Source organism: Vanacampus margaritifer, chromosome 2 (genome assembly GCF_051991255.1).
Source record: "Vanacampus margaritifer isolate UIUO_Vmar chromosome 2, RoL_Vmar_1.0, whole genome shotgun sequence".
NCBI classification, from domain to species: Eukaryota; Metazoa; Chordata; class Actinopteri; order Syngnathiformes; family Syngnathidae; genus Vanacampus; species Vanacampus margaritifer.
In genome coordinates, this window is record NC_135433.1 from 50,158,599 (window position 1) to 50,183,388 (window position 24,790).

The 24,790-nt window shown below is 39.8% G+C and overlaps 1 protein-coding gene across 2 annotated transcripts in view; it reads left to right on the plus strand.

The window, feature by feature from the left end:
* The window catches only part of grin2ba (glutamate receptor, ionotropic, N-methyl D-aspartate 2B, genome duplicate a), a 154,524-nt gene that overhangs the window by 106,766 nt on the left and 22,968 nt on the right, over positions 1-24,790 (plus strand). For both annotated transcript variants that reach the window (XM_077556601.1, XM_077556602.1), the window contains exons 8-12: positions 9,000-9,114; positions 12,837-13,045; positions 14,020-14,191; positions 23,114-23,267; positions 23,670-23,795. In XM_077556601.1, coding sequence (XP_077412727.1) covers positions 9,000-9,114; positions 12,837-13,045; positions 14,020-14,191; positions 23,114-23,267; positions 23,670-23,795 — 776 coding nt within the window. The remainder of the gene's footprint in view (positions 1-8,999; positions 9,115-12,836; positions 13,046-14,019; positions 14,192-23,113; positions 23,268-23,669; positions 23,796-24,790) is intronic.

Genomic DNA, 24,790 nt, shown 5'->3' on the forward strand with positions numbered 1-24,790 from the left:
AGAGTCTATCATGTGGAAAGTGAATGGCTGCTCGCCTGCTTTGCCGAATGATAGTTTGCCTGCATGGGTGCCCTGATGCCGTGCATGATGGTTCGCTACAAAGTGAATCAATGGATGAGGAGATGGATAAGGGCTGCATGAGAAGAGAAACAACTCAATGAAAGGCAGAGGCAGTCTCCAGTGAACTCAAATACCACAGCGAGGAAATAAATGAATGCAGACGCAAAAAAATGCTTCCGTGCAGGACAGCGGGGTCGCTGAATGGTTTGATGAGGATGAAAAGGATGTGAGTCATATGCTACGACCTTTTCAATCACCCCATTACAACATAATTGAACACTTGTGGGAGATTTTGCATTACTAGCATCATGTTTCCTGCACCCACCGAAAACATCTTTTTCCTGTTTGGGTTGCTCTCCCCACTTTGTTTTGGATTTTCTGTTTCATTCGCCACCCATCTGTAGCTCAAGCAGACCTAATTATCAGATAGTCATAACTAATTCCCTATTCTCTGAGAGTCTGCAAGAAATAGGTCCTGAAAACAAACCATGGAAAATTGATTGAACCTAGTAGCTGAAAGGAAGACTAATCGGCAAACTATGGGAATTGGATTAGAAATTGTTCTGACTCTCAAAAACTAATTAGGAGTAGTTATAAATCTGTAGAAATAGATGGGCATGATTCAGAAACTGCTTGGTCTATTTCCTGTTTTCTATTTATTCTGAGCAGCTCCATCTCAAATTACCTTCCTGAGCGATACAACCCTTTCTAGTGGAACATATTTTTGCTCAATTGCACGGAAATCACATCGGTTCAGAGAAGAGCGGGCAATCATCAGGAGGAGTTCTGCAGGTCAACAAAACCTGTTCCATTCGGCTTTCAAGCTGTGACGCATGACTTTGAAGCCGCTTGTTTCACATTTGCAGCCAAAAGTTTGGACTGTGGGAGGGGGGAAAAAAAGCATAATATGTTAAACTTTGTGGTCACCTGAAGTCCACCCTTTAGCCCATTTGTGGTACACCGCACATTTTTTATCGTCCCATCACATATTCTAATAATACATTTCAACACAACTTGTATGTCAAGATAGAACAAAATTTGAATTTAATTAGCTATTAGACTTAAATATTTAATGAAAAATGCCATTTTTACTAAATTACTTATCACACTAATATAAAGTGTTTTACTTTGTTGCCCTAAAGTCAGCTGGGATGGGCTCCAACTCACCCGCGACACTAATGAGGACAAATGTTGTAGAATGGATGGATGAATAGATTATGTAAAGCTTCTTGTAAATTGCATTTACAGGACATTTCATTAGCTAGTGCTGCACAATTGTCATGACATCTAGTGCAAGAAGTGGATCCAAAATTCTGCTTTTACAAAGATTTTTTTTTCCTTCTCTTTTTTACTGGCTCATATTAAAGTGTGCAAGTACAGTCTACCCAATTTTTACAATTACGTTTTTTTTTTTTTTGGTCTACTTTCGTATCCATAAGCAATCAAAATGAAGCAACCAGGGCAGGACAAAAAAAGGACACGGCACACTACGAGAAGGTCATGACTATGAAGTCTACAGTTTCCTGTCAAGGAAAGATAACAGAAGAGAGAAGGGGAAGGCAAAAAGAGCATGAGAAGAGAGCGAGGCAGCGTTGGAAGCGGACAATGCACAGCGGTGTGAGGATCATGAGTTTGACAGCAGGGCCGCTGACCCCGCATGCCGTGGCCACGTTCCAAATGAGCTTGAACTTGGAAAGGTGTCAAGTGCTTCTGAAGCTCTGTGGACCCCTTTCAACTTCTGCTGCCTCAGTGGTGTTTGCGAAAGAGTGTGTGTTTGTAAAACAGCATTATAACCCTACTGAGCTACGTAATGAGACTGTGCCAATGCGCACCTGTGTGTGTGTGTGTGAGCGCGGGCACTTGACTGGAACTCGATGTTTATTTTTAGTCTTTTAATGGCGTCTATTTTTATTGTAATCTCCTGTTTTCCTCCTACCTTGTTCCCTTCTGGGTTTATTCATTTTTCTTGTATCCTGTAGTCTTATCTTAACCCCGCATTATATATGTCTCACTTTGTTTGATTAGTTTACTTCTACATCTTAATTTCTGTAGTAACTTTATTTATGATTTTACGAGATACATTTATCCTTACGAGAAGCATCTCAATCAGTTTTCTTAGAATGACAATGGGGAAAAGGATTTAAATAATTGTATCAACTTTAACTAATCCAAATATTTTCAAGTCAGTCCCAACCGTTGTTCTAATGCTCAGTTGATTGATTAATCAACTAATATGCCCATCCCTAATGCTCAGAAATTTCAAACAAAAATAAAGTGAGCCTCAATATACTGATGACCATATGAGTAATTAGTTCCATGGCCATAAAACAGTCTGAAGCCTCTTTTTTATAAATAAATTAACTCTTTGACTGCCAGACGTTTTCAGAAACGGGATGTCGCCACAAAACAATTTCGCAAACTATTTACAAATTTGTGCAACTGTGGTACTATTTACAATTATGTGGATGTTGCAAATAAAGTTTTTCTTTTTGTAACACTGCCCTGCGTGCAAGGAGAGGGAGCAGGATTTGCACAACAGAGTAGTTTCACTGCGATTGTCCCTTTCGCATGCAGACGTTACACTTTCTTGACAGCCTTTTTTTCCGGGGAATAGCAAGTAGCAGACTGTACCCACTCCTCCGATGAATATGCATTGGACTCGGGGTACTTCAACGTCCGATTGAACGTCCGCCTGTGCAGAAGTGCTCGGTTGTGCGCCGCGTTTTCCGGTGTTAGCATCGCTAGCCGGTGAACCTTTATGACGTGTCATAGCCGCCGCGTCAACGCTTCCAACTTCGGCGTCAACCTCGGAGTCACCATCATCATCATCGATGATGATCATCGTTGTCATCAATGTGCTCTTTAGCGTTGGTCGATGCCTTTCGTCTTTGAAAAAAATTCCCAAGTGTGAGCTGCTTGCAACCGGTCGCCATTGTTCGCTTCCTCAGCCATCTAGCTCCGCCTCACGTCTTCTACTGCCGCGTCAATGCTTCCAACCTCGGAGTCACCATCATCATCATCGATGATGATCATCGTCGTCAATGTGCTCTTTAGCGTTGGTCGATGCTTTTCGTCTTTGAAAAAAACTGCTCGAGCTGCTTGCAACCGGTCGCCATGTTCTCTTCCCTTCCCCAGCCATTGTCCCCTCTAGCTCCGCCTCACGTCTTCTACTGACGCCTACCCAATCTTGTCAAAAGAGAGTCATTGCTGCCATCTATCTAATCTAATATAATATTTTTTATATTGAAGGTTTATGATAAGAAACTTAGGTTTGTGTGAATGCCACATGTGTAAGCTCTGAAATGTTTATGGAATTATACTTCTATCTGCTTCAGGAGCTGAGATATCAATTATTTAGTAGCAATTGACAATGTTGTTGAATATCCGGGATATCTTAGTTTGTATTAAAATACGTACTTACTAAAGCATTCCACGTACATATTTTATAACTCTTATGTACATACCGCAGCGCAGTCACTCCTCCCTCCCTTCCTATCATTGCTATGTGTCGTACATGGCTGAGAAGTCATTGTTTGTTCATGGTGTCATCAAATAGAATGTCATACATATTAAAAATACAAGGAACAAATCAATGTAAAAATCATTGTTTATAATTGTGAATAAGTAAGAGTCATTGCACTTTTTAGACATAGTTTGTGGTGATCACTCTGATTGGCTGTTAAGCTAGAAAATGCAAATCATTCCTCTGGGCGGAAGACTTTTGCCTGCCGATGACGTCATGCTACGCTAGGCGCATCATGCGGTGCAGACTGGTGCTGGATATATTTTACTACATTTTTCTCTGTATGTTTTATTCCGTTTTTATCGGTAACACTTTTTACTGTTACATAATAGATAGTGTAAATTTCCTTTGCAGTCTAAAGTAATCAGTTAAATTTGAGATGATTTTTGCGTATTATATTTACCTCTCTCCAAAATCTTTTCTTCTTCTTTTTTTTTTTTACAGTGCACGTGTTAACACAAACACATACACAGACAGAAGTTCACACCTTCCCCAGTCTCACGGCATACCCTAAATGTGTACGCAGGAAAGGTCATGCGTACCATGACCACACAGTGACAAACGGCACATTTTGCATATAGGTTTTCTGTGCAAATCGAATAAGTACATTGTGCCACAGTAATTGCTAAGCAGCGTAATTCATGACTAATTTATTCCGGGGTTAATTTATTGAAACTGGCTTATCAATATTTTACACTCCTCCTCCATTATTTACATGAGAACATGCGCTAAACCGTATCTGTGTCAACCCATCAATTTAGTATAGCGAGTGGCTGCTTGTGTGTCTATGTGTGTACTGTCTGTGTGTTATTTACATTTTGTTCTCATATATAATTAGAAATAAATAAGACAATTAATGGGAGAAACAGTGTGACAAGGCTCAATTCTTTTTATTATTTCCTCGTTGGCTCAACAGGACAGTTCTTTTCATTTGAATTGATATTGCCAGTAAGATATCAAATCATGGCACGTAGTGGGCGTCTAATTCGATATAATTTGTTTCAATTCACGTCACATCATAAAAGGAGGAGGCTGCGTTGCAAGGAATGCAATGAGAGTTACCCGGGCAACCTCTTACATCGAGTTTGAAGCAAGGCACACACAGCGAGATCTGACCAGGATTCAGGATTCGGCAGCAAAAAGTGGTTTAGAAGGGGGGGGGGGGGGAGCTTTCGTTTAGGTGTCTTTCACAACATTTGAGAAACCAAATCATATTCAGCCAAACTGTACTGATCAACTCATTCACTGCCATTGATGGCTATAGACGTGAAAAATTCATTTGAACTATTTCTATTAGTTTAAATTATTTTTCCACTTTTGTTAACAAGAATATGAAAAAAATATATATTGTACATTTAGACGAGATAGAGAATTTATGATTAATCATGAATTAACTATTGAAGTCATGCGATTAATTCCAATTAAAAATATTATCGCCTGACGCCCTAATTTTAATAATCTTTTCTTTTTTTGAAAAAAGATTATTTTAAAAACGAAAAGAAAATATTATTATAAATTAGGTCGTCAGGCAATTACATTTTTTTAAATTGTAATTAATCACATTACTTCAATAGTTAACTCACGATTAATCACAAATTTGATATCTGTTCTAAATGTACAATAACAACTTTTTTCTAGGTTTTCATACTCTTGTTAATAATGGAAAAATGTTTAAACTAACAGAAATAATTAAATTATTTTTTTTACGTCTAAAGCCGTCAATGGCAGTGAATGAGTTAATAACAATGGGATTTGTAAGTTTTACTGGCCACAGCATTCAGTACACAAGTGCATAATCACATCCAATGTAAGATATTGAAGATGCTGAGGAATATTTTTTACAACTACTACAATTACGATAAATAAGTTCTCAATATAACAGAGTGCAGTTGTACAGTTATAACCACACTAGTATACACTACACAGATTTTAACTAACCCCTAATGGCAGTGATGTAAGAAGAAGACATTTGAATCATAACACCCTGTCCTCATCTTCTTCTTTTTTCTTCCTCTGAATCCCATCACACTCTCTCTGTCTCGTTCCCGCCCACCCTTCGAGAGATTACCGTTACCATAGTGACGCTGCAGATTGGCTCGGAAGTGGCAGCGGTTGTGGGTGCCATGGCAACACACATATGCTTGTGTTGCCGCTATCAGGGAGGTGCGGGACGCACACGCGCTCTCAAACGCGCCATGGCAAACAATGGCCCCGCGTCGTATAGCTGGCTCTGTCGAGATTAAAGGGACCACGGCGTCAAGTTATTTTGTAAATGGCCTATGATTTATGCAGCACATTCTCGGCGGGATGCGTCCGTGTGCGGGCCACATGGCACTGCACGGGACGCATCAAAGTCCATTGAAAAGATCAATATTTAATACAGGAAATCGAACAAATATGCTAGCATTAGCGTAATTGCGGGATTATTACCTAAGCCTTTCCATTTTGCAAAACGGATCGTAGTTACGGACAGACGAATGGGTGGATGGATGGATGGATTTTTCTCCTCCCGCACATATTTCATCTACATACATACATACATACATGGTAGCCATGGTTATGAGGTAGGATGTTTCCATGGAAACTGTCACAGAGAGGGGCGGGTGGGTGTGAGACCGAGAGTAAAGGTTGACGAGTGAAAGAATGAAGAAGGAGATTGTGTTTTTTGTGTAGTTGGTGCATGTTTATATCTCTCTCTGCTTGAGCTCATTCCTGTTATTTGTCATGTAAGGACACACTGCCACAAGGAGATTTGAATTCAAAATGGAGGAGAGGAAAAAAAAGATTGGGGTTGGACATTTTGTTAGTTAAGGGTTAGGTCAGGGGAAGAAGTGTGGTAGTGTGTGTGTGTGTGTGTGAGAGAGAGTGGGTGTGTGAAGTGATTTGAGCCCACCTGACGTGAATATTCCCATGTACACACACTTACACAGTCCCACACACGTTCACTATAATCACAGCATGAGAGAGTGTTTGAAATGTGTGTGTGTTGTGTATGTAGGGTGAAATTATTTCACCTGACAGGAACAATGCTGCTTTTGCTCGCTTGCTACTCCTCCACCACGCAAACACACTGACAGAAGGAGACATGCTAAATAATACAAAGATTCGCACATACCACGAGGGAATCGTTTGGAATGAATTCTTCATTCTGAGGAGATGAATTACAGCATAGTAGAGATGTTTCTTTGCTGGTTAATTTGACAATGCGTTTTGTTCTAAAATATTAAGGGTGTCAGGCGATTCAAATTGTTAATCGTCATTAATCGCATGACTTTAATAGTTAACACATGATAATTGTATATGTGTTCTAGATGTACATTGAAATAATTTTTTTCCCAAGTTTTCATACTCTTGTTAATATTAAAGTCGCAAAAAAATGTTAAAACAATAATGCTATTTTCAACCGATACCGATAAACCAATAATTTAGAAAGTGGTGATGTCGATAACCGATAAGTTATCTCGATAATTGTTTGCAAAATTAACTTGAATACAAATATACTTTCGCGTCCTACTATAAGTCTAACATGTACAAATACTTTGAAAGATTGTGTAAAGCACCATGAAGCTGAATTTGATTGATATCTCTGCTTCAAAGACAAACAGTAACTCATTTAGAGTTGGCCAAAACAAAACAGTCATCTTTTAAAAATGCAACAAAAAACTGCTAGGGTAACATTTTGAGGAGGCACAGTAAAGGTTGAAGGTTGAAGGTTGAAGAGTTGGGCACAACTTGAGCCACAAACACAACAGATGGACCAACGTGGCTTGTCTATCATTATTTATTTGTATGACATCAAATTGGTTGATAATTGCAGATAATTATCGGCCACCAATATTATCGTGCATCCTTAGTTAAAACTAATATGGCTGCATCTTTCAGTCATTGATACAGTCATTTCATAATCATTTATAAAACTGGGTTAAAATTGAAAAGATGTACTGTACTGTAAAAAAGTGAGTGTGGTATTGATTTGTATTGAGGTCGCTTTTCTACTACTAAATGGCATAATTACATTTGTAAGATTTTGGTGACAGCTCAGTGCATTTTTCTTTTCATATTAACTCATTAACTCGCATCCATTTTCACTGAAGGAACCCCCTTCGCTCCTGGCTGGCTGTTTTACTGGATTTTGACTGATTTTGCAAGGCCCACAGAACATTATGTGCTATTGCTGAGTCTTTTCTTTCATCAAGAAAAACGTATATATCTATCTTTTTCCGTTTTGCAGCAATTAGCATTAAGTTTCAGCATTATTGACAAATCTGTTTAAAACAGTGGGGGAAAGAGCTTTTTGCAATATGGCCCTGGTTGATCTCTTATACTCTGCTGACACTTGCTGACCGTTTTTGTAATAACTATCATTGCTTCAAGCATGCTCTTCATTTCAGAGGCTGCATCAAAGCTATGCTCCAGCAAAAAAAAACATTTATTTTTACTTATAAATACGTCTTTGGGAGCATAGTAATATTTAAAAAGAACATATTTATACGTTTTGGGTAGCAAATGAGTTAAGAGCTATCTAATCTTTAACATGAAGTAACTTTTTTTTTAATTGTACAATACAACTTGACCCCAGTCTCCACAAATATATGCATTCTTATTAAACTTATTACTGCAGAATTTTGATGTGGACGTGTCTGCTGCATTGTGACTGGAATTCCCCCAGTGCAGGCTTGCTAAGTAAGGGGCGGTCATTAATCGTGCGTAAAAAAAAATGAATGGCAGTGAAGGGATTTTAAATTAACACACTCATTTTGACACCCCTATAACATATAAAAAGTGTGTCTGCAATTCAGAAAAGTTGCTTATATTATTATTATCATTGCTATTATAGATTTCCAGACTTTTGTGTGTGTGTGTGTGTGTATTTGAGCCATTCAGACTTGGTTGAAAATAGAAGCCATTCAGCGAGTGAGCACACATAATCTCAAGGCACAACTCGGCCGAGCTCAAGTTGAGTTCAGCTTGTCACAGTACAATGTGGAACAGTAAATCCTCGTCTGGCTGGTGCTTCTACAGCGGGGGTGCGGGAGCAGGACGGCGGCGATGGCTTTTTCAATTACGTAAATAGTGTGACATCATAGTCGGGTGGCACAATGAGATCTCCTGATAAATTTAATAGAAAAGAACAATGTGACTAACAAATGAAGGGCCGCAATGGATGACAACCACCATTTTGTGGTCCTTTTGATTAGACACGTGGCTCTTTGACAAATATTACTAATAACTCTCGTTATGATTTCTACACCATTGCACACTACAACCACAATGGTAAAGATCACATTTATATGATTATTTTTGTGATAGCATTTTTTATTATTATTATGAAGCAATATACTGTACTGTAGAATATATCTTCAGTATGATACACTCTAATCAAATCAAAATGTCTCCTTTGTTTTTCTCCTCTCAGGTACCTAATGAATGTGACGTTTGAGGGCCGGAATCTGTCGTTCAGTGAAGACGGCTACCAGATGCACCCCAAGCTGGTCATCATTCTGCTCAACAAGGACAGACAGTGGGACAGGGTACGTTTGTGTGTGCATTGGTTGTAGTTCTGGCTCTTGACTATCTTAAAAGTCCTGTCAGACCGACCAAGTCCCTTTTGTTCCCTTATTTTGGTCATGCTCATATGTAATAACGATGAATTATTGCAGTTGAATAACGTAAAAGTGAGTATTAGCAATGACAGCAAGTTAGTTTAGTAATTGTAATGCCTGATGGGGACACAAATATCTGATTTCCTCATCTTCACATTTCCAGTTTTGAAGCCCAAAGCTGTATAGGCGCCGTACTGATTAGATATGATCAGATTGGCGAAGGTGCCTTTGAGCAGCATGCTGCGGCACGGGCTCCAGAGTGGCGCTTTTGAATGAACGTTTGCAAAAGCGGCTAATTATCACAACCCGCCCACCACCGCCACCATGTTCATGTCGTTTTAGAATATTACCCTTCCCTTTCCTTCTCCCATCTCAAATATGTGTTTCTCGTTATATCACGTCAAAACCTTTTGATTGCTTTAAAACATTGTTTTAGACATTACTCGGGTAATTGAAATGCTTTATTAAAGACTTGCACAATATATATATATATATATATATATATATATATATATATATAGATATATATATATATATATAAAAATAATAATCAACTGTTTTGATTGACGGTAAGTTTACAGCTGTGTAAAAGTGTTCTTCATTCTACTTGTGTTTATACAGTATTTCCCTGTCGAACGTAGTCGTGCAAGATTATAATACCATTTGAGAAATTCTCTTTTAGCATTTTCAGCGAAATGTACATTTGTATGAAATTTTGTACAAGTACATTTTGGTGTAATTTAAAAGGCAAAAGTTCAATAAGAACGAATTAACATACGTTTTGTACAAAAAATACTGTACAGCAATTTGATTAATATAGCGGCTACAGTGCAGGGTTGTATATGTACCATGTATTTTGTTTTTGTGTAAATATAATATATGCAAGGCTCGAAATAAGTGTTTGCATTACATTTTGTCAGTCAAAATTCACATTTTGCGCCTCATTAAAATCAATTGTACAGCAATGAAGCACAACACTGAAGCAACCCCCTTCGCTCCCGACTGTTTTACATGATTTTGACAAATTTTGCAAGGCCCACAGATTATTGTGTTCGATTGCTATAAAAACATGGAACATACCAAAAGAAAGATTAGAGTCTCTTTTTTTCATCAGGAAAAACAGTATACTTGTATCTGTTTTGCAGCAATTAGCATTAGAATAAAGTTTCATCGTTATTCACAAATTTGTTTAAAACAGTGGGGAAAGAGTTTTTTGCAACATGGCCCTGGTTGATCTCTTAAACTCTGCATGCCACCTGCTGGCCTTTTTTTGTAATATTAACCATTGCTTTAAGCGACCTTTTCAAGTCAGAGGCTGTGTCAAAGCCTTCTGTATGCTCTAGCATTAAAAAACTTTTCTTTCTTTTTTTTTTACTTAGAACTACGTTTTTGGGACCATGGTAATATTTAAACTAAAACATTTGTTTATACGTTTTTGGGAGCAAATGAGTTAATTACAAAACAGGAAGAGTTAAAAAAAAAATTCTGGAGCAGATGGAGAAAGTCCAGATGTGACAGGTCATAGGTTAATAATCTTTTGACACACTGAAACCGAACCACCTGTAAAGTCAGCGCACGCACTCGCCTCCTCCGCACCCTTGTAGCTGACTTGTGTGACTCTTCCTCTTCGCTATTCTTTGTATTTCTCTGTCTTCTACCCCTCCAATCTATATTCTGTCCTCTGATCGGGGATCAAGGTGAGCGTCTCCCCTTCTGTCCCACCCCTCCCCTTCTTCGCAGTCCCTCTCGTTCTCACTCATGTTTAATTCTCAGCTTGACTTGCAGCTGAACTGCTTTTGTGGATCCTAATGAGTTCCGGCTCTTTACAAGCGTCCTTCCTGGCAACTTTTGAAGGAGGGTGAAGACTCTGGAGTGTCCAGACATGTTCTTCTTTCTTTGTCTGTGTTACATGTTCACAGAAGAGGGCTGCACTGCCCCTATGGCATACATAGTGTAGCCTAAGCTGATCCTACCGCAGGCAGCCCTGCCACGTTCCTTACAGTGCAATATGTATTGTGTGTGTACTAGTGTTACAGCTCTACAAACTGGTACCATGGCTCCCGTTATATATAGCTTTTGATTCTCATCGGCATTTCCACCTCCGCAAGTGGACTGAATGCGCTGGACACTGGAAGGAAAGGGCACCTCCAAGAGTGGTGTCATGTGACCGGCAACTGAGGAAATGGCCTAATTGATGGCTTTTGGTTGGAGGAGAGCCACAAGGGCTTGGCCAGTCCTTCAAGCGTGCAGCTGGACCCTCCTCCATGGAGGAGGCAGCATTTTGCATCTGAATGAGCCCCGTCACCAGATGGTCATGTGACTCTTTGGCTCCATCCATCTTCCGTCTCGACTCTTGCTGCTTCTCACAACAGAATTTATATCTATCTGCTCACGCTCTCTCTTCTTTCTCATTTCATCTTTTCACCGTCTCTTTACTCCTGATCTGAATTCTACGCTTTTCTCAGGTTCAGTCTTGTCCTTCAGCTTAACCTTCCGCTCTTTCTCAGCTCCGGGTCCCTGCTCTCTCTCTCTCTCTCGCCACTTATTGTTTTTATTGTTGTTGCATTTCAGACTGCTGTCTGTCATACTATTTTGTGAGAAAGTATGTACAATACAGTATGTTGTTTTTAGCAATGCCGTAATGACAATATTTAAAGTGGAAGTCAACCTTAAACATTTCTTGAAAACAATATGTTATATGTGACCTCACTAGTCTAAACATGACATTCTGATAATTATTACATTTCTAGAATAAAAGTTATAAAGCAAAATCAAGTCATTTTGCCACTTGCTGTCGACTGAAGATGACATCACAGTTACTTAGAGATCAGGCAAGGACCAATCATAGCTTAGATGGATAAAAATGGCTGGATTTTGCTGCTTAACTCATATTCCGTCCGTCCGTCTTCTTCCGCTTATCCGGGGTCGGGTCGCGGGGGCAGCAGCTTCAGCAGGGAAGCCCAGACTTCCCTCTCCCCAGCCACTTCAGCCAGCTCCTCCGACGGGACCCCAAGGCGTTCCCGGGACAGCCGAGAGACATAGTCTCTCCAGCGTGTCCTGGGTCATCCCGCCGGTAGGACATGCCCAGAACACCTCCCCAGGGAGGCGTCCAGGAGGCATCCGAACCAGATGCCCGAGCCACCTCAACTGGTTCCTCTCAACGTGGAGGAGTAGCGGCTCGACGCTGAGTCCCTCCCGGATGACGGAGCTTCTCACCCTATCTCTAAGGGAGAGCCCGGCTACCCTGCGGAGGAAACTCATTTCGGCCACTTGTATCCGGGATTTTGTTCTTTCGGTCACGACCCACAGCTCGTGACCATAGGTGAGGGTAGGAACGTAGATCGACCGGTAAATGGAGAGCTTTGCCTTTCGGCTCAGCTCCTTCTTCACTACAACGGACCGAAGGCTGACGTGTAATCAAAAGTGAAATAATAGAATTTTGTTAGTTTGTCCTTCTGTTTATTCATTATAAGGCTCCTTACAGGTTGATGGGGAATAATGGACACATGGCTGGTTATGATTGATTATCATTATTATTCCGGAGGGTGGACAGTCCCATTCATGCTATGGCATAAAATGGTGACGATATATCTACATTTTTCACCGAAATGCAACCAATTCAACCCATCTTGTGTCTTGTCTATGAACAGGTGGGCAAATGGGAGAACGGTTCCCTCTCCATGAAGTACCACGTGTGGCCTCGCTATGAACTATATGGTGGAATTGCAACCAGGGAGGACGACCACCTGTCCATTGTGACACTGGAGGAGGCCCCTTTCGTCATTGTGGAAGACGTGGACCCACTTAGCGGGACTTGCATGAGGAACACTGTGCCCTGCCGCAAACAGATCAAAATATTGTAAGATGCTGCAATTATTGTCTGAATTACACTGCAAAAATGAAAATCTTAAGTAAGATATAATTTCTTAAATTTAACCAAAATTTGCTTATTTTGATTTGACAAGTTACTCTTACGTAAAATGAAATTGTCAGACAAGATCATTGTGCTTATTTTAAGATAATTATTACTTTGTTAACAGCCAGTTTTAAGTACTGTGAGGATTAAAACAAGCATTTCCCACATTTTAAGATGACAACTAACCAACGTCAAAGGCCCTGAACTAGGCTTTCATAATTATTTTAAGAGTTTGCATAATCTAGTAATAAGATAAATGGAGAAAAAAAAGTATGAAAACAATCAGACGAGTGCAATATGGCTCATTTCGTTATATTTACTAAACTCATTTTTCCTTGTGTCAGTACCAGCTCACTGGTTTAGTGGTAGAGTGCCTACCCTCAGACTTGGACGTTGTAGGTTAACATCCTGGCTGGTTCATGACAAAGAAAATGGGACCTGTTACCTACCTGCTTGACACTCAGCCTATAAGTTATCCAAGCGTAAAAAAAATACTCATGTATTTTAAGAAAATAGTTGCATTTATTACAACTTGAAAAAAGTCGACATTACTTGTTTTTAGTCTGAAAATACTAATTTCAAGACCACAGTTGGTATGGGCCTAGTATCATTTTCTTATTTTTCAAAATCTTACAGGTAAATTTAAGTAAAATTTTCTTGTTCTGTTGGCAGATAATTTTGCTTATTTGAAGTAATAATTTTCTAATTTTACTATATTTATATTCTTACATTTTTCTACAGTCCTTTTTGCAGTGTAAGTTATTTGGGTGCATAAATGCTGTATTAATTGTTAATTGATTCAGGCTAAAGACTCTTCACGCTGCTCCATTTACTCACAACATAACTCGCCTGTGGGCAAAAGTTTTTCATTAATGAAAAGAAGGAATCATGCGTTGTGCCTTCATTTACACATGCAGGAACGAGACGAAGGAATCTGGGATCTACATCAAGCGTTGCTGTAAGGGCTTTTGCATTGACATCCTGAAGAAGATCGCCAAAACCGTCAAGTTTACGTATGACTTGTATCTGGTTACGAACGGCAAACATGGCAAGAAGATCAACGGAACGTGGAATGGCATGGTGGGAGAGGTAAGGAGGTGCTTTTGAATGTTTCAGTCAATAAACAGGTGCAAGATTTCTAAGTGCGCATGGAAGGGTCACAAATGTCAACTGGAGGTCAATTATTGAACATTGCCGTGCACACTACCAACAAAGGTTTCATTATTACTAATTAAGGAATCGATCAGGGGTCTGAACTAACCTCAATATTTTTAATTCTTCTTGTGAGCAATACAATGTTATGGTTCCAGCTTTGTGGGAACTTTTTGAACAAGGATCTTTCAACGCTTAGGCCATCCCGAACACTTTAAGAATGAACAGCCAGGCCTTCTCCTAGGGCCAACATTAGAGATCTAGCAAGCCTTGTGGGAAGAGATGAGCTTGTACAGGTCAAGTGCGCAAATATATGTCACTTTCAAATACAATACTGTTATTGTCACATTTTGAGCGTAACAGTAAATTGTGCATTTTATTCTAAAAAGAGTCTATTTTGCCCCACTGTAAACTGAGTAAAATTTAAACTTGGAAGAGAATACATTTTACTCAAAGTATTTTTACTGTGTATGAGAGAATTGACCTATCCCATGACACAAAACTATTAAAGATTTTGACTAGATTTGACTAGTTGTTGTTTTTTTAAAGTCACTCAAGGAACAAACCCACAACTTCAGGTTAGTGTGAGTGAGTGGCATAGCTCAGGTGGTAGAGTGGCAGTCTCCCAAGTTGAGGGTTGTGAGTTGGTTCCTTAACCCTTGAGCAACTTCTTCTTTTTTTTTTATAAACTAGTAAAATGTACTCAAAAAAATTCCTTCTAAAATGTTCTTCGAATTTTTGAGTGAAAAAACTTTACTAGGTTTTTGTCATGGGATAGGCTAATTCTGTCGTACACAGTAAAAAAAATACTTTGAGTAAAATTCACTCTGAATAATTTACTCTCTTCCAGATTAAAATTTTACTCTGTTTAGAGTGGGACCAAATAGACGGTTTAGAGCAGGGGTGTCAAACGTACGGCCCGCGGGCCGGATTAAACCCCTTGGTGGGACTGATCCGGACTGATATTGCAAATTAAAAAAAATTGTAATGTCGGACCAAGTAATCAGACGGCCAAAATCAAAACATATATTTGTAATTTCACAAGCATTCCTCAGATGAGCAGTGCAAATTGTACACAGAGCTGACCGGATGTTATTATTTTACACACAACTTAACGTTAACGGTTTGTTGAAAAGAAAAAAAAACATAGACCAACATAAATCAAACATAAACCTGCTGAATACGACACACATTCAGCTACTGGTAACACCAACACATATGACATGGATTAACGACCTATAACTTCATTAACTGCGCCACACAATGCATAGTGGGAAAAATATACAGTATATGCAAAACAGGTAGATACAGTATAACATGCCCAGAACTCCTATGGGCCAAGTGTTGCCGTGTTCCTGCACATCTGTGTATAACTGACGCAGTGACACCAATTGCTTTTAATTTATATACCATGATTTTACCAGTCAGGCCCACTTGGTAAAATATTTTCTTCCTTGTGGCCCCTGAGCTAATATGAACATGACAGCCCTGGTTTAGAGTAAATTGCACAGAAAAGTGATGCTTCAAAGCACTCCCTGCTTGCATACAGAAGTGTAGGACATTAGTTGGGTTTCTATCCACCCATTTTTATTCGAATTTTCAAGAAATACGAAAATAAAACTGAATTTGAGAAAGGGCCCAAAATTCTCAGAAAAGTTTTTTCGCTTAGAAGGGGTGGATTTTGAGGGTATCGAAAAAAGGAAAATGCGAATTTTGGCTATGGAAACACTTCCGAAACAGGTTTTGCGAATAACCACTGGCAAGACCGGATACATGTCGCACGTTTTGACCGGATAATATGTCACACATAGGTTTGTAGTCCCAAAGCAATGGCAGACGGTAAAGTAAGGTATGTTTGGGTGGGACGACGAAATAAACATCTTTTTGGAGTTAATTAAATAAGCAAATATTAATGCTATTTTAGATGTAAAACAGCAAAGAAACGCTATGGTTTATCAAGAATTACAAAAGCAAACATATACGACATCATTGCACAGCGCAGTCGCTTCCTGGTCTTCTTCTTCTTTTAAGTTACTGGCGGATCACATCTCTTAATGGTGTATATACCGCCACCTACAGCGGCGGAGTCTCCTCGAAGAACAGATGGAAACGGGCATAAGTCGCATGTCCGTTTTGCGCATTTTTAGTAAATTTGCTTTAAAAAAATCGAAACAATTGGATGGAAACCTGACTTATTGCCATCAGTGTACCGCCACTTTTTTGGGGTTGGTTTGAATAAACCCGGCCCGAGTATATCACAAGAGACTTGCATTTATGTGTGGGGGCGAAGGTGAAAAGTGTCTGAGTTTCTTCCCAAAGGCCAAATGAACTCTGCTATATTTAGCCCCGCCGTCTAAAGGATGAATTTCCTCATGGAAATTTGTTTTCATACCTTCGATTTTGAGCCGCCCAAAGCAGTTAGGGCAGTGGGCTCTTCACATTCTATAATAGGGCCCCGGTCTCGGTCATAGCTCGCTGTCAGTTCTTGTACATCAGCGAGCTACGCTTGTGCTGTCTGGCTAACCGTTTGGTAATGAAGGAAAAGGTAAGCAGATCAATAGCAGCGCAAAGGTCACAGTTTAAAAACACAGCCGTGTCCATCTGTGAGAGCAGGCAAGTCTGCCTAACCTTCACAAGTCACAGGCACCATGACAAGGCGTCAATTTTCCCCGCTACTGGCTATTCAATTTATATTAAACTGACCCATTTAATCTATTATATAAAGCCATTTAAGTTACCCTGCTGGTGTCTCTAGTGTGCACTGAGCTATAAGTGTGCTCACCTGTAATAAACTCCATCACCCTTGCTAAAAGCGTCATAATGCGCTGTCTTTTTCTCGGCCGCACAGATGAATGGTCATTAGGAGTGAGGGTGTGAGGCGGGGGACGGGTGAGGGCGGGGGCACGCACACACACAAGTATCAAAGCAATGAGCAAAGGCAGGAGTGTAGACACATGGACGCAAACTGATTATTACTCAAATGTCAGTAGTTGGGTTTCCATCCACCCATTTTTATTTGAATTTTCAAGAAATGCGAAAATGAAATTGAATGGAAACACTAGAAATTTAAAAAAGGACCCAAAAATTGCCCAAAATAGTTTTTATGCTTGGAGGGGGTGGATTTTGAAGCATATTGAAAAAAACAGAAAAAAAATGAAGCTTATCGAAAAAAGGAAAATGCCATTTTTGACAAGACCGGATACAAGTCACAAGCTTTGCCTGGATATTAAATTATAGTCACAAAGCAATGGCAGAAGTTAAAGTAAGATATGTTTGAGGGGATGACCAAACAGAAATCTTTTTGGAATTAATGAACTAATTCGCTCCCAAAATTGTATAAATATGTTCTATTTTCAATATTACCATGGTCTTAAAAAAATGTATGTCTATGTTTTTTTTTATGCTAGAGCATACAGAAAGCTTTGATGCAGCTTCTGAACTGAAGAGGGATGCTTGAAGCAATAGTAGTAATATCAAAAACGGCCAGCAGTTAGCAGCATAGTGGAAGAGATCAACCAGGGCTATGTTGCAAACAAGCTCTTTTCCCCACTGTTATAAACAGATTTGTGAATAATGATGGAACTTAGCTATGTTCTAATGCTAATTGCTGCAAAACGGAAACAGATACAAATATACTTTTTACCTGATAAAAGAAGAGACTCTGATCTTTCTTTTGGTAGGTTTCATGTTTTAATTGCAATAGAACACAATATTCTGTCAAAATAGAGTAAAACAGCCGGGGGTTGCTTCAGTGAAAATGGCTGGGAAGGAATGAGTTAATGAGAGCGAATATTAATGCAATTTTAGATGGAAAACAATAAAGAAATGCTACAGTTTATCAAGAATTGCAAAAGCAAACTCATACAAAGTCATGGCACGGCGCATTCTCTTCCTGTTCTTCTTTTAAATTACTGGTGGATCACATCTTTATGGTGTATACCGCCACCTACAGTGGTGGAGTCTCCTCTGGATGGAAACGGGCATAAGTCGCATGTCCGTAAATTTGCTTAAAAATTTGATGAAAACCTGATGTCCCTCTGATTCTTGCTCTCACACAAAAAGTCACACACACATGCACAACAGAGTTCGACTGCAGCCACCCCATCTGATAGAGACTCGCTGTGTCCTTCTCCAGTTGGAAAAGAGCCAAAATGACAGTAGATTTCAAACTCTTAATGGACTGAAATCTCGACTGATGCAGACGCATGCCCACACTCTCACACATACACACTGCGGGGTGGGGGACGTGCCTCTGCACACTCTTGAACAATTTCACTTACAATCCTGTACATCAAAATGGAGGGGGGGTTCAGTGATTGCTTTTGTTAAATTTTTGTTCACCGCTGCAAGTGTCAGAGATTACATTGCCATTCATACTCTTCTTCTAAAATCTTATCGACAATGATATAATGAGTTAGGCCTCTCATAAAGACACACACTCTTGCACACGCTCACACAAACTCAGATCCTTGCTCACTCATTCTCAATAACACCCACGTGGGTCACTTTCATAACACGAAAAGAACATGTCGTAGGAGGGAGGTGGAGAGAGCAAATGGAGAGAGAAATACAGGAAGTGAGTACACTGCTCCACGGGCTTGTTCACTCCCCGTGGCGACGTTCACACGTTCAGGCACTAACGCGCGCGCACAGGTGGACACGCACGACCACGCTTCTTCCTGACGATTGTAAATGCAGCTCACCGCGCAGGCACACGCACACACTAACAACCAGGATGGACAACTTGCAGAGTAGGTGAGCGATTGTCTGTCTGCCTTTGAGCGTGCGCTTCACAGGTGGGGAACAAAGGTTCGCTGGCATCTCTTTATGACTCACTCATGCACAAGCACACAAACACTCACACGCTGGAGCTTGGACTCATGCGCACTTTATTAACTCGACTGGCTAGGGCCACTTTGGCACAAATTGGGGGCTAAATATACTACCTGTGGAGGGGTACTGAGGAGGGGGAGGGTGCCAGGTAGAAGAAGGAGATGCCTATTTGGAGCAGCCATGACCCACTGTGATAAACTACTTTCTTCCCGCTTTTCTCCCCTGATGGCCGGTTTGAGACTCCACCTTTCCTCGCTGCCCTTGTTAATTACATACACTCTCTGGATATTTTTTCACCGGTTGTACCGGGACTGCCAGTACCCAGCAGACCCTCAGACCTGATGGCACAAGCACGTCTCATCTGTACTTTGTTTTTAGCAGGGAAAGTAGGTGCCACTCTGTTTTTCAGTTATTGGTTACAAAACCTCTCTTATGGACTCTGTGTGGCGCTGGATATCAGTGCAAAGTGATCGATTGCTCCGATTACTCGGGATGTAACGATAACGGCAATATCGTGATATTGTGATATTAAAACTGGCACAATATCGTCGTTGTCATGTCACAGTATTAAAATTTCCATTTGTGCAGTTCTAGCACCCTGTGGTGGCTAGTTTTTTAGTGCTGTTTAATTTTCACAAGGCATGTTTTGGCCCTTCTATGTTTAAAATCATCCACGCTAATGGTCAGATGAAGGGGAATGTAATATGCCTGTGAACCAAGTCAATATGTGGAGGAACTCGATGTATGTGTGCATTAGCAAGTAAGTGCCTCAATATTAAGCGTTATTAGAGATTGTAGGTGGTTTATATGGATTGCTGTTATATACAAAATGTGACCTTTTTTTATATCGCCAACCTCCTGAAAGAGGAATATCCTTATTTGTCCTCTTTGCGTGTTCCAAAACTTGAAGACAGATTTAATGTAAGAAAAAACACCTTTGCAAAAATGATTTTAATCTAACAGAGATCTCTGGACATCGTAACAGACTCCAATTCATCACTTAACAGGTGGAATTCAGAGCGCCGAATGTGTCTCTTCCGCGTGTAAAATGGCTTCTTATAGTTAAAAAGACCGCCTCTCTTTCATTTGTAGACAAAACATGCTCTCTTGGTACTTTTCCGTGAGCGATGGCGAAAACAGAGTCAGGGGTGCGTGTTCAAAACAGATTCTGTTCTCAAGGACCAAATGTGTTTTCCCACAGAGAAGGAACTTCTAGACCAAATAATATGTCCCAGCTTAAGGTCAAATTATACTGAGTTCAACACTACTTGCTTTACACGTCTATAAAACCTTTCAACATGGTTAATATAAATAATTAAGATGTTAATAATGTATAACAATGGTTAATATATGAAAATAAAGAATTTAAATGTTAATAATATCTAACACTCCCCACATTATCGTGACAATATCGCATCGTGATGTTTGGATATCGTTACCTCCCTAATATTTACCCCTGATATATTACATCATACAACATATGTCAGTGCTTTTAGTGTTTTATTTCCAGTGGTAATAACACAGGTGTTAATTAAATATTCCCCAAAAATATGGTTCTATACACAATCATAGTTCTAGTAATCACTAATTAGGTATATTACATAGGTCGTGCCGTGCCACAAGTTTCACGGCCATCTTTCTGTTATGAATACCCAAAGGAGAAGAACTTAGTGAACATAGTAATTGGTGGTAGGCTTGAAAAGTGTGGTGTCTCTGAGGCAGCATAGCACACATACTTCAAAGCACACACACCAAGTAAAATTCACAATATAAACAATTCACATGAAACCAGTTAGCATGCTAGCCGTAGCCCAAATTGCATCAACTGGCGTGACATGACACATGAGCATACACGACAGCAACAATCATCTCCTTGATTTGAAAATGTAATAAACCAAATATGATACTGTGTGCACCTTTTAACTCAGTTGTTGATTCTCTCTCTCTCTCTTCTCTCTCTCTTCTCTCTCTCTTCTCTCGCTGTCTCTCTGTTTCTCTTTCTCTCGCTCTCTCTCACTCTCTCTCTGTTTCTCTCTGTTACTCTCTCTTCTCACACACACACACACACACAGACACCGGAAGTGATCGTTCAAAAAATATTCTTGAAATCAATAATTTCACCCCAGATGTAACAGAATCCCACAACCATAATTGTTTACAAGCAAATAATTTCACATAAATAAAATATTTGACTGAAACAAATATTGTAGATTTGTGTTGTCAATGGCAAAGTGAAGTGACCTCATCTTTACTAATTCGCCTGGCTCCGTCTCCTTAGCCAATCAATTTTTTTAGCTTCTATTCTATATCCTTTGTAACCTCCCTGCCGTGTTTTGTGTTTGTGTTGTTTATATTGTATACAATGTCTGTACAGGGAGTCCTTGATCTACGCTGTTTCGACTTTACGGCGCCCGTGCCTCATCCGTAGCACCTCCTTTTTTGTTAATTTCCCACAGTAATCACACCATTTTAAAGTAACATAAGTAAAATAACATGATGTCTGCCATAGTATCAAGAAGAATAAATACAAGTAGCTAGGCTTACTATTAGCTTATCTGGTAACTACATTACAGTTTAAAACTTTTCTCCCTGTCTTTTTTTTGGGGGTGAATGACTTGGGAAATGCATTTTAGAGACTCGACATAACGAATGTTTTGTTTATGTCTGGAAGGAGCACAAGCTTCAAGTCACTTCCTATTTGGGTATCATTCCATTTCATGTGACAGACTGTTCCCTGTGTTGACTTTGTGATTGTAAATGTTGAACATGTTTAACAGTTACAATTGTCGGCCTTAACCTTTTTCTGACCACATTGTGGAGGTGAAATCCCCAATCACACACCCCATGCCACAGCATAATTGCTCATCTTTCAGAGCTATCCAAGAATTGTCCCTTTGCTGACAAGGACTGTTGCACTTAATCTACAGCTGCCATATTCAGAATTTCTAGAAAGTTATAATTTCTTGGGCTCAGTGGTTGTATTTCATTCTCTCTTTTGAGCATAGCGGCGCAATATTACAGTTGTAACGGGGCGCCTGGCAGTGTGCTCACCCCGTTCCAGTTTCTCAGGACATAATTTATACAGACGTTCATGTGTTCGATGGCAGCGATTCTCAACCAGTGTGCCATGACACATTATTGTAGTGTGCCGTAAAAGATCATCAGGTGTGCGTGCCACGGGAAATTATCCAATTTCACTTAATTGATCCGATAAATCTATGCCAGCAACACGTAGTGACAGGCCGAACCATTAAATGCTCTTCCACGGATGGCTGAGGGTACATAATTAACCTGTGTATCCATTTGTTGTGACATTTTTCTTTGTTTATGTGCCATGAGACTTTTTCTAATGTAAAATATACGCCTTGGCTCAATAAAGGTTGGGAAACTCTGGTCTCTGGGTACGATGTCAAGGCTGCGTGTGCAGTTAACACAAAACCAAACAATGGGCCAAACAGTCCTTTAGGACACCTGACAATGTGGAAGACTTGTCTGCATAAATTGTGAATCCTGTGGTTGATACAACATAAAATAAATTGCGTGAATATTGGAAGCATTCTACATCATTCCATATCATTTAGAATCATTACACTAGATTTTGTATCTTTCCTTCTGTATAATTCCACCTTTTCCACCAGCAAATTGAACATTTTTTTTTACCAATATCATTCCACATACTCCCATAATTTTTCAATGTCATTTACATATCATTCAACATCTTTTCACATTTTCACCATTCCACATCATTTCATATCTTTCAGTGTCATTCAATTTCATTCCATGTTTCCTTATTTTTTCAATCAGCATTTAAGCATTCAAAGGCAATTTCTGCATTTTTTTAAGTTGATAAATGTAATTAATAAACTAATAAATGCAGTCATATAGTAAATATTGCAATTATCATTACACTTTGTGTGTGCTTTGAGGAATTGATGAAAACCAAGAAATTGATCAAGACTTTAAACAGATTTACTGTATTTATGGATAGTCAAAATGGATGCTTAATGTATTGCCCCTGTTATCCAGGTGGTGTTAAAAAATGCCCACATGGCTGTGGGCTCCTTGACCATCAACGAGGAAAGGTCAGAGGTCATCGATTTCTCTGTCCCCTTCATCGAGACTGGCATCAGTGTCATGGTCTCCCGTAGCAACGGCACCGTTTCACCCTCTGCCTTCTTAGGTGAGCAATGGGGAATTCAATTCAAGAATTCAATGGCTAAACCAAGCTGCTGTACATGACAATGCAGTCACTCAACTGTACTCCATTATATTCAGCTGCTTATGAATGTTTTGTTTTTCTTGCACTCTGCCATTTGCTTCCCACTCAACTTCTTTTCTCCTGCTTGGCTTTCCTTTTTTCAATCTCCTTTTCCTTCTCACCCTGTCACCTCATTTTTTTATTCTCTCCAACACTCCCACTCCATTTTCTCTTCATTTCCCAACATCACCCTTCTCCATTTTCTGCCCCGCCACTGGTGTCTTTCTCTTATCACTGTTGGTCCACACTGCCTCCCCCAACCCATCCTCTCACTCACCTCCCTTCATCTTTCCCCTCTCCTCTCTTTGCTGCCTTGCCCTCCAGAGCCCTTCAGTGCGGATGTGTGGGTGATGATGTTCGTGATGCTGTTGCTGGTGTCAGCATTTGCCGTGTTCATTTTTGAGTACTTCAGCCCCGTGGGCTACAACCGGTGTCTGGCCGACGGCAGAGGTGAGGGCCCGCCACTCAACACGCACTGCACACATGTAAACACACAAACGAGAAAGAGATGTGCTGGTTTGTATCACATAGAGATAGTATAGTGCAAAATGGTGTGGAAGATGGTGGTAGGGTAAAAAAACAAAAAATAATAAAAATTGGGTAGAGTCTCTCTGTGCAGCATACGCATCGAATTGAATAACATACTAGCAAACTTTCCTGATTCAGGCGGAAGACTCAAGAATTTCAACCGTATCTCCCGATTAGCATTCAATTAGCATTCAATTAGCATTCAATTAGCAAATGTCTCCCAACAACTCCCATTTAGAAAAGTACTTATTAAAATTGACACATAAAACACAAGAGAATTAAACATTGTAGAAACAACAAAATATTCATAAAAGATAACGAAAGTCAGCTAGCTTACTGCTAGCATGTAATATGAAACAACATAGATGAGCTCAAATGAATTAGCAACAATGTTACGGTAATTATTCACCTTTAATACACAAGGAACACCACCTCATACAAACACACAAACAAATAGGCACATAGTCTTTCTGCTTTGGGAATAAAACACATATTAAAATGTAATACAGTGTCACACTAAAAGGGCCTCCTCTTCTTCTTCTTCTTCTTCTTGCTTTTATTTACACTGCATCTCTTCCAGTAGACCTCTGGGCCGCCCGGTATCATGTGGCAAAATGTTGTACTACACAGGCCTGCTTCACATGAAGCCTTGTATTCTGATTAGAATCGGGTTAGAAGCCGAAACAGAATGAAAATGCACACCTGAATCGGAATGAACAGACTGAAGGCAAACTGAATTTAATTCGGTTTCACATAGGTGGATTATCCTTTTTGCCAAACTGATGAGAAAAACATTTTCAACAGTAAATCGGAATATTGTCAGGCTGTGTTCTGCACAGTGTGCAGTGATGTCATCGCTTACCCACAAAAATTGAACACCTTCCAAACAGAGCATGCAGAAGTCGTCTGCGACGGAA